At 40.5% G+C, this 11,659-nt stretch overlaps 1 protein-coding gene across 1 annotated transcript in view; it reads right to left on the reverse strand.

Annotated features, from left to right (window-relative positions):
- The window catches only part of LOC149166597 (ribonuclease 2-like), a 186,341-nt gene extending 176,618 nt beyond the window's left edge, over positions 1-9,723 (reverse strand). The window contains exon 1 of the mRNA XM_089432703.1: positions 9,172-9,723. Coding sequence (XP_089288829.1) covers positions 9,172-9,383 — 212 coding nt within the window. The 5' untranslated portion in view covers positions 9,384-9,723. The remainder of the gene's footprint in view (positions 1-9,171) is intronic.
- Positions 9,724-11,659: the final 1,936 nt, after the last annotated feature.

Raw genomic sequence — 11,659 nt, forward strand, 5'->3', positions numbered from 1 at the left:
CATCAACATTCTGGATACACATTTAGGGAGCCATTTTATATATTTGTAAACAAGATAATTTTTATTTTCATACACCTAGGACAACTTTATTGTGATTGAAGAAGTGATTAAGAAGATTGACCTTCCTCCCTGTTAGACTTGTATTATTTAGTGAAGAAATTGTCGTTTTGACTTGTCTGAAGCAGTTTCTTGCGCTTATGGAGGGGGGCAGGAGACCAAACACAAGTTGGTAGCTTGTTTTTGCTTTTCTACATTGAAAAAATTAGGCTCAAGTGCACTACTTAACTCTATTTAGCTAACTTCTCCTCCTCTCTTACCAACCAGGCTACCATTTCCCTCTATTTTTGCTTGTCTACATTGAAAAGATCAGGCTCAAGGGCACCACTTAATTGACCTTCCTCCCTGTTAAACTTGTATTATTTAGTGAAGAAATTGTCGTTTTGACTTGTTTGAAGCAGTTTCTTGCGCTTATAGAGGGGGGCAGGAGACCAAACACAAGTTGGTAGCTTGTTTTTGCTTTTCTACATTGAAAAAATTAGGCTCAAATGCACTACTTAACTCTATTTAGCTAACTTCTCCTCCTCTCTTACCAACCAGGCTACCATTTCACTCTATTTTTGCTTGTCTACATTGAAAAGATCAGGATCAAGGGCACTACTTAACTCTATTTAGCCAACTTCTAAGGATTTCATCCTCTCTTAACAACCAAGCTACCATTTTCCCCACCTCTTGGGGTATTTCACTATTCTAAAAATTGTTCACTCCCACCACAAAATCTGTTAAATTTGGCAACTAGGGCCAAACTTCACATTGGACAGCTCACATGAGGCAGCTCATATTTTTCTTGGATTCCTCTCTCCAAGAGGTGTAGGATTGATCTAAAGATCATCCCATTCTGACATGTAAAAATGAAATTATGAATTTATTTTGATTATGGACAAATTGTCAAGGTCGGCCAGCAAACTCATGTAGGCTCAGAAGCCTAATAGTCACGTCTATTCATCCTCAACGTTTCCCTGTAAATACATGATGCCTCCTCCTCATTTGGACACACTTCACTCACTCATCTTCTCTCTCCTTCATTGATTGGGTACGAAAATCAGAAGTTGCTCTCCACACATGCGAAGCGAAGGAAGGGTTTTCTGTTCTAGTGTTGACCAAATTGGACCGAAATTGCAAACGCTATTTTTGGACTACGTTGACAAGCATTGACCTATTTTGGTGCGGTTTTGGGTAGAGGAATTATGTCCTAGCAGGCCACAGTTCTGGGCACAAGAACCGAGGCAATCTGACCTCTTGTTTGACCAACGTTGACTGTACAAAGGCTGGTCGCAAGGTTGACTTTTGTTGACCAGTTTTGACTAGACTTTTTGGGATTGTTGTTGGAGGCAGAAGTTGACTGGGTTTGACCGAGCTGAATTGAGGAAGAAATCTGCCCTGTTGACCAGCGTTGACTTTCTAGTTAGGGGTTTTTGTTTATGCTGTTTGACTAATTAGATTTTCACTATAATTGGACAAGTGAATATTATGCATTGTACTCTCTCTCTGTGCTGAACTTTTGAATAATTATAAGAATAATTGATCAAGGGTTCCCCACATTGGGGTTTGTCCCTGGCTGATGCCATATCTTGTGTCCTCTTGTCTTGGCTAGTCTTCTACTATTATTGTTTATGTTCTATCTGCATTTTACTATCATGTTGATGTGATTGCTAAACTGGGATTGATATTGGGCTAATAAAAAAATTGAAGTAAAATTTCTCTAAGCATAGAACATACCATTGTTATCCTAAAATTAATATGGTATCGGAGTTGAGGTGAGGACAAAGCTCAAGCAAGAGTGAGAAGAGCAATCACCAAGAGGAGAAATCACTAATCAAAAGACAAGATTCAGTGGCTTCCACATCTACTTCAAGTCTGATGATAAGCTTCATGATAATTCTCTTGATTTGACATTAGAAGAGCAAGATGTGATGGATTATGTGCAGGGAAAGATTTCAAAACCTCCTTCAAATGCACCGGTTGCTGCTAAAACCAAGTACAAGAAGGGTGAAGTCAAAGCCAAGAAGATCATCAGGGATTCTATTCATAAGCATTTAGTTGCTTAGATTTCCTATTTGAACACATCAAAAGAAATATATGACAGGTAGGTTGGCATGTTCAAATCTAGCAATGCAAATCAAATTCTTTTCCTCAAGAACAAGTTGAAGTATATAAAGAAAGGAAGAAATGAAGATATTCAATCTTACTTCATGAGGATTACTGAGATCAAAAATGATCTTCTTTCGATTAGAGAAGCTATTGTTGATAGGGAGCTTACCCTCATTGCCCTTGGAGGTCTCCCTCGTGAATGGCATGTGTTCAACACTACTATTCTTAACAACGACAGGGTTCCAGGTTTTGAAGAATTACTGACTAAATGCTCTCAAGAAGAAACAAGGATGATGGAACTAGATATGCCTTCAAATAGGAATGATCCTACTGCATTCTCCGCTCATGCTAAAAAGAAGAACAATGCAGGTTCAAAGAAGCAATGTCAAGGAAGGTCGAGTTTCAAAAATGGAAGGAAGGGAAGATGCTTCATTTGCAACAAGTTTGGTCACTATGCTAGGGAGTGTCCTAATAGAAGGGATACACCTCATGATGATGACAACCACAACAACAACAATTTCAGGGGCAACAACAATCAAAGGAATGGCAGATTCAACAACCAAGGAAAAAGGAATGCTCCCGCTTCTCATCAAGGAAATGGTCACCCTCCCAAGAGATCAAGAAACACCAGGTATGATGAATCTAATGTTGTTGATAACAAGCAAAAAGAATTATATCTTATATCTGCCCTTTCTACTGCATCTCCTCCGAACACTTTGGGAAATTGGTTGATTGATAGTGGTGCCTCAAGGCACTTCACCGGGTATAAGGAAGCTCTTTCAAATTTGATTGAAAGAGATGCAAATTAAATTTGATTGAAAGAGATGCAAATTCAGAAATTATCCTTGGAGACAATGCCACCTATCCCGTGAAGGGAGTTGGGAATGTTACTCTTCAATTTAATCAAGGTAACACCATTCATCTACAAGAAGTACTATATGTACCCAATCTAAAGAAGACCTTGGTATCTATCTCGAAGATGGAGGTCAAAGGATTCAAGGTGGCATTCATCGATGGAAAAGTACGTGTGTCAAATAAAAATTTCAAAGATGCATTTACACTTGGCTTCAGGGTTGATAACCTATATCAAGTTGGAGGAAGCCCATTGGGAGCTATGTCTTGCAACACATCACTTCAATCCGAATTATGGCACCGGAGGTTTGTTCATCTACATTATAAGGCTCTACCTGATGCGAGGAAGATGGTGACATGTATGCCCAAATTTAAAGTAGAACATGAAGGTGTTTGTTAGGGGTGTGCCGAAGGAAAGCATACAAGGGACCATTCCCCTCAAGTGATAGCAAGACCACTAACATATTGCAATTGATTCATTCTGATCTATCTGGTGCAATGCCCGTGAACTCATTGGGAGGATAGTTATATTATGCAACCTTTATAGATGATTTCTCTCGCAAGACTTGGATATATTTCTTGAAGAAGAAGGATGAAGTATTCTCATGGTTCCGTTCTTTCAAAGCTTTGGTCGAAAATCAAATTGGGAAGAAGATCAAAATATTGAGGACCGATAATGGAACCAAATACAAATCAAAAGAGTTCAAAGATTATTGTAGAGAAGTTGGCATTAAGAGGGAGACTACTACTGCATACTCCTGATAAAAATGGTGTTGTTAAAAGGAATAACCGTTCTATCGTAGAAGCCACCCGTGCCATGCTTCATGATCAAAGCCTTCTGAAGTTCTTATGGGCCGAAGCTGCAAACACCGCCATGTATGTTCAAAATAGATGCCCTCATCAAGCGTTGGACTCCAAAATTCTCAAAGAAGTTTTCACCGATAAGAAATCTAATGTTTGTCACTTTAGAATTTTTGGTAGCCCCGTATATTTTCATGTGCTGAAAGAAAAGAGAAGCAAATTGGATGCTTCTGGGAAGAAAGGAACATTTGTGGGCTACAGTGAAACTTCTAAGGCATATAGAATCTATGTACCTAGTCAAAAGACAAGTGGAGATAAGTCATGATGTCACTTTCGATGAGGATGTTGCCCTTGGGAACATTAGTAACCTCCCTCTTCCAAGGAAGGACAAAGTAGCTGATTCCAAAAAGTACGGAGAACTGCAGGATGAGTAGATGCCCGATGCTAAAGGACCAATGGATCCCATTGATCCACCCCCTCATGAGCCCTCCTCCTCGAAAAGGAGACCCTCATGGCTTAGGGAGACTCTCAAAGATGCCGAGAGACATGTTGCACCTAGGGGGACATTTCGTGAAAGTAAGAAGCCGAATAGGTACCAAGGGTACTTAACTGCTATGAGCACCATTGTTCAATCTGAGCCTTGCACATTCAAAGAAGCTGCCAAACACCAAGTTTGGAAGGATGCAATGAACGAAGAGTATGAGTCGATTATGAAGAATGATGTCTGGGATGTGGTCCCTAGACCCAAGGACAAATCCATTGTCACCTCGAAATGGCTCTTCAAGATCAAGCATGGAGCTGATGGAAGTGCTGAAAAGTTCAAGGCCAGATTCGTTGCTTGAGGCTTCTCTCAAAAGGAAGGTGTAGATTATGACGAGATATTTGCACCAGTTGCCCGCTACACCACCATTCATTCGATTACAACCCTTGTTGCCTCACAAGGATGGAATCTTCACCAGATGGATGTCAAGACTGCCTTCTTGCATGGTTCACTTAAGGAGGAAGTCTATGTAGAACAACCTGAGGGGTTCGAAGTTCAAGATCATCAAACACATGTATGCAGGTTGAAGAAAGCCCTCTATGGGTTGAAGCAAGCACCCCGGGCTTGGTATGAGAGGATCGATAGCTATCTAATGAAGTTGGGATTTACAAGAAGTAAAGTTGATCTGTACCTTTACTTTAAGGTTGAGAATGATAGACCTCTCATCTTGGTACTCTATGTGGACGATCTCTTTCTGACAGGTGCAGACCCTCTTATTCATCAATGTAAGAAGGAGTTGACTTCCGAATTCGAGATGAAGGACCTAGGACTGATGCATTACTTCCTAGGGTTGGAGGCCTGGCAAAAGCCAGGCGAGATTTTCCTTTCTCAAGGAAAATATATTGTGAAGATTCTTGAAAGATTTGGGATGTTGGACTGCAAGTCCATGACTACTCTGATGGGACTTAACTTCAAGAAATTATGCGGAAGTGCTAATAGGCCCAATTTGGGAAATCCTTCTGAGTATCGTCAACTCGTGGGGGGCCTGATGTTCTTGGTGAACTCCCGTCCGGACATATGTTTTGTCGTGAATAGTTTATGGTCGAGCCTCATCACATACATTGGGTTGTTGCCAAGAATCTCTTGAGATATCTTTGGGGCACAATCACTTATGAACTAAGATACACCGCCGGGAATGTGAGGCTCCATGGTTACTCTGATGCAGACTAGGCTGGCAGTGTAGTGGATCGTAAAAGCACATCTGGATGTTGCTTCTCTTTAGGTTCTGCTTCGATATCATGGATGAGCAGGAAGCAGAAGTCGGTTGCCTTGAGCACCGTTGAGGCTGAATATATTGCGGCTAGTTTGGCCTCTTGTGAAGTTGTTTGGTTGAGGAAGCTCTTTAGTGATCTATTTGGACATGTGTTGGATACCACCATGATCTTCTGCGACAATCAGAGTGGGATTTGTCTTTCGGAGAATCCTGTGTTTCATGACTGCTCCAAGCATATTGATATCAAGTACCACTTTATACGAAATATGGTACAAAGGGGAGCAATAAGGCTCCAACACATTGGGACCGATGATCAGGTCGCCGATATTCTTACGAAGCCCCGGGGAAAGGTCAAATTCTTGACCTTCCGTGAATGACTTGGAGTCGTGGAGAGACCCTCTTATGAGGGTCCCGTATGAGATGGATGTTGAACTATGGGAGCTCCGAGGAGCTTGGGGTACTTCTTGGAGTGATGAGCGACCATAGGGTGAGTGGTTCACCTTCCCCTAATGGTGCGCGATGTACAGGGTGAGTGGTTCACCTTCCCCTGTGATACCCCATGGTGGCATATGCATAAGATGAGTGGTTCACCTTCTCTTGCCGACACATCCTACCCATGCAGTCCAGGACTCATGGGAAGTACCTCTCATCTGGCCAATGAGTAGGGAAATGAGGATAGGGACCATAGTACTACCAATGGACACATCGTGTACTACCATACTCCCTATGCTAGGATGTTGATATTGATCTGGGATCAATGGAAACTGACTTTGGGTCGGTTAAGAGTGGTATGACACACTCTCTTTTATTGGAGACTGACTTCGGGTCAGTGGAGAATGGTATGATACATTCTCGATCATTTCTTCTTTCTTCATAGTTCATCAAAGTAGAGCAAAGATAGTGATGGTACAGATTGTCAAACAGTTTGGCAGGTGAAGTTCTCCCTAGTTGAGAGGGAGTGTTAAATTTGGCAACTAGGACCAAACTTCACATTGGATAGTTCACATGAGGCAGCTCATATTTTTCTTGGATTCCTCTCTCTGAGAGGTGAAGGATTGATCTAAAGACCATCCCATTCTGACATGTAAAAATGAAATTATGAATTTATTTTGATTATGGACAAATTGTCAAGGTCGGCCAGCAAACTCATGTAGGCTCAGAAGCCCAATAGTCACTTTTATTCATCCTCAATGTTTGCCTATAAATACATGATGCCTCATCCTCATTTGGACACACTTCACTCACTCATCTTCTCTCTCCTTCATTGATTGGGTACGAAAATCAGAAGCTGCTCTCCATACATGCCAAGGGAAGGAAGAGTTTTCTGTTCCAGCGTTGACCATATTTGACCGAAATTGCAGAGGTTGTTTTTGGACTGCGTTGACCAAGCGTTGACCTGTTTTGGTGCGGTTTTGGGTGGAGGAATTCTGTCCTAGCAGGCCACAGTTCTGGGCACAAGAACTGAGGCAATCTGACCTCCTATTTGACCAGCGTTGACTGTACTAGGGCTGGCCGCAGGGTTGACTTTTGTTGACCAGTTTTGACTGGACTTTTTTGGACTGTTTTCAGCTGATTAGACTTGTTGTTGGAGGTCGACGTTGAATGGGTTTGACTGAGCTGAATTGAGGAAGAAATGCCCTGTTGACCAGAGTTGACTTTCTGGTTATGGCTTTCTGTTTCTGTTGTTTCACTGATCAGAATTTCACTGTAATTTGACAAGTGAATAATATACATTGTACTCTCTCTCTCTGTTGAACTTTTGAAGAATTATAAGAAGAATTGATCAAGGGTTTCCCCACATTGGGGTTTGTCCCTGGCTAATGCCATATCTTGTGTCCTCTTGTCTTGGCTAGTCTTCTACTCTTATTGTTTATGTTCTATCTGCATTTTACTATCATGTTGATGTGATTGCTAAACTGGATTTTGATATTGAGCTACTAAAGAAATTGAAGTAGAATTGCTCTAAGCATAGAACATACCATTGTTATCCTAAAATTAATAAAATCCAATCCAAGTTCATATTTGATTCCAAACATTCTGAAGTGTTGATATACACCCCTCTGATTTTGGGAAGCATTGAACATATTAAGCCATTTGTTTGCAAAGCCTTGGCTATCTCCAAGGACCATGCAGGTAATAAGAGTTCGGTGGTCATAACTAGTTATCAAAACTTCCACCTCTACTGACTAGGGACAGTTACTGACAAATGCAACAATTTGTACATTCCTATTAACCCATTCAATCTAGCCTAGATAAGTCCTCACTTGGCTCTCTAAGAGACACAAAGTAGACAACCACCCTCCAACTCTATCTCCCCTCCTATTCTACCATATTGAAATCCCCTCCTAATATCCATTCTAGGAGTGAGAGAGAATTCGATATCCAATCTCAAAGCTAGATTCTTCCAATTAAATAAATGGGTGCATAAATAAAGCAGAATGCTAAGCCCGTGCCACCCATCACAACTGTGAACTGGTAACACCTTGCTACAGGATCTTCCCCTTTAGCAATAATCAGAAGAACTAACTATTCACAAAGTTATTGCACAAAAAGACCCACTCTTCTCTTCCTCATGATAAGTGCAACAATAAGGCCACTACTAGATTTCATCCATCACTGAATATAGCCTGTAAGCTGTAAATTTTATTTCCTGTAAGAAAGGAGCATCATGCTTGAGGCTACAAAAACTCTCCCAATTACAGCCTGCACAAATCTCTCTTCACATTCCAAGACAACAGTTTAATCTTTATGCACAACTCTCATCGAGTCCCTGCTCAAGGAGGAGTCAGGACTGCAAAGGGTTTTTAACTGCAAACATCCCATCCATCTTTGGCTTTATATGCACACCTATGAGACTCAGCCTCATTGACCTTTAACCCATTTGACTAATTAGTTTGATCTGAATATATAATTCATTCCAAAATTAAAAAACTTGTGCAGACCTGCTGGTTATATCTTAGCAGCATTTAACCAACTTCCAATTTTTCATGGAGTCATCCTACTTCCACAATCAGAGATAAATTTGTTATGTTCTAGTGCCAAAAAGGTGATACCCGAGTAATGTTAGGGAAGACCCAAGGGAGATAGTGAGCAGTTTTCCCTCTGATACCCATAGCAAGCATATACAAAAAACCCAAGGAAGATGGTGAGCAGTTTTCACTCTAGGATGATCAAAAATTCGTAAGTAGCCAATACACACCACCTATATCAGAGTGAGAACATGGGTGCACAACAAGTATGGAGTTACATTTGAGCATGAAGTGGGATCCAATTTTCACTCTGATTTCCATGGTACAATTTCTCTTTGATTCCCATCATTCGGATTTAATTAAGATGAACAAAAATTCGGAATCAGCCAATGCAAACGTCCGAAATCAAAGTGAGACTATGGTTACCCAATAAACATGGCAGCCAGTACAAACCTCCCAAATCAAATTGAGAACACGGTTGCCCAGTAAAGATGGAGTTAGATTTGAATCTTAAAGACTGCCCCAATCACCCAATAAACATGACATTACATTTGAGCCTTGAACTTGGCTAGACCAAAATCGAAAACTAAACCAAAACAGTATAAGAACTGATCGAGCATGAAGAAATTATTGATTAGGAAGCTTACCCGTGGCAGCAAGCGTTTGTAGCACAACAGTGCTTTGTATTTTTACAAACAGTACCGGGCCACTCGAGAGATAATACGAAATAGTCGAAATCTCTGCTCCGTCCGTTTTGCTCATACTGTCGTTTAGGCCATGAAGTATCGTTTCTACCCGATACCATCGCGATGAAGCTTACTACAACTGCAATGATGAATGTGAATTTGTGGGAATCCATGGTGGAGAATCGTACCAGAAATTTAGCTTATGAGAGGTTCTCGTAGGAGCCCTTTAATGGTCGCGACACAGGGTGGTTGCCTCTTGCATTGGAGATGCGATTATATAATAATATTTATCAGGATAGGTACCATTATTGAATCTGCTCTGACGGGCGTTGGATATTCGTTATCTAAAACGCAGTACTTTAAGCGATGTTTGTTCGAATTAAGCGAAATAAATTTGTTTGCTTTTGATCGATCCCGTAGGAAACGTGCCCAGCCCTTTTAAGCGAAAAGGGTCACATATTAGACCAAAAACTCCCGAGACCCAGCAGAGTTGAAGAGATCGTAGTTCTAAAGTGAAACGGTAATCAGCCAACGAACGTCAATGAAAAATATGTAATCAAAAATTCTGCACTTTAGATTAATTCTTATTGTCTTTATATGTGATAGTGTGATTTGGACCTCTTTCCAAAACAGAGTAGCAAGATGGTAATAAAGAAGAGGCAACAAACTTTTCAACAAGGAATTAGAAAGCGAGGTCAGTATGGGAAAGCAGGAACAAAGACTCAAAAGTCTTTCATGTCAAAATAAATAGCAATCAAGTTATACCCAGGTTTCCTTAAGATTAGTTTGTTGGAACTGCAGAGGTTACCCATGGAGACGAAGACCTGGGTTAGGGCTTATTGCGGAAGATAGAGACATAATTTACCTCATAGAAACACATGAGCATGAAGGGTGCAAGACACCTCTGTTTGAAGGACACTGGAAGATGGCAGTGTGGAACAAGGCAGCAGGGAATGGCAAAGGGCACGGGGTATCATGGTTTTAGTAAGGGAGAAAGAAAGTTGTCTCATTCAGTTAGAAAAAGAAGACTCAAATAAGCAATTCATTTGGTTTAAAATATCAGAAACTGGAAACCAGATCAGAATTGCAGCATGCTATTTTGCGCCGCATGTTTCAAAAATCTACAAAGGTAGAGGGCTTGACCACAAAGATCCATTTGCAACCTTAAAAAATGATATTGCAACATATTCGCAGCTAGGTGAAGTCTTTATAGCGGGTGATTTCAATGCTAGGGCTGCAAGTGAGCAAGCTAGCATTCTTTGTTGTAAAGATGATTGCGACCCTATTTGGCTTACAGAGGAAAGTAATCATCAGTGGGAAAGAATTTCAGAGGACAAGGGCTGCAATCTCTTTGGTGAACAATTGCTTACTCTATGTGGGGCCTTTGATTTAGTCATTTGTAATGGCTTGACTAGATGGGCAAAGTCCGGTAATTTCACTTGCAATACTTACAATGGAGCAAGTGTGGTAGATTATGTAATTTGCTCGCATGATTTGTGCGAGAAAAATGGAGGAAGTTTTGATTGGAAATCAACTGTGGGACTTAAAATCGGATCACAAGCCAGTTTATTTATGTTTCTCTTGGATTGGAAAGAAACAATTAGAGTAAAAAATTTAGCATGTCCAACAAAATCTCCCACATGGCAGAATTCTTTTGACCCTATAAAATTGTAATACCTTCAAAATGACACTAGAGAGGCTCTTCGAGAAGGAGAAAATTACAATTCAAAACCTTCATAGTCGTGAATTAACACATTTAATTCAATGCGCACTTGAAAAGTGCAAAAGAGCAAAAATTAAGAAGTCTGAAACAAATTGCTTTCCGATTAATGCTTGGTTTGACGACGAATGCAAAATGGCAAGGAGAATGTGGAAAGAGTCAAACAAGGATAACATAAAGCTCAAAGCTTACAAGCAGTTATTAAGCAAGAAAAACGTTGATTTCATGGTTTCAAGGAGGGAAGAACTAATCTTCCTTGGGAAAAATAATCCCAAATTATTTTGGAAGGAGCTAAAACCGAAAAAGATACAAATTGGAAATAATATTACAACTTCTAAATGGTTTGACTATGCAAGACAACTCTATGAGCAGGTTCTCAAGGTTGACCCTCCCCCCTTGGTCAACACTGATATTGAACTCTTCACGGTACAAGAGGTAGAGATGGGTATCAAGAAGTTGGGTGTTGGAAAAGCAAAAGACTTAGCTGAACTCCAAGCAGAATATCTAAAGTGGGGATCAAAGATTCTTGCACCTCACATTACAAAAATATTCAACAACATCATACAACAGGGGCTCCCCAAAGATTGGACAACCAGTCTGGCAATACCTCTTTTTAAGAGCGATGATGTCAATAATCCCTCCAATTATAGGACCATCATGATAAACCCTTTGTTTGCAAAGCTATTTGGAAGCATGCTAGAAAACAAAATTAGCAAGTGCGCAGAAGAA

This window comes from Pinus tabuliformis, chromosome 5_1, assembly GCF_031772625.1.
Source record: "Pinus tabuliformis cultivar Carrire ecotype Pingquan chromosome 5_1, CPIR1, whole genome shotgun sequence".
NCBI classification, from domain to species: domain Eukaryota; kingdom Viridiplantae; phylum Streptophyta; class Pinopsida; order Pinales; family Pinaceae; genus Pinus; species Pinus tabuliformis.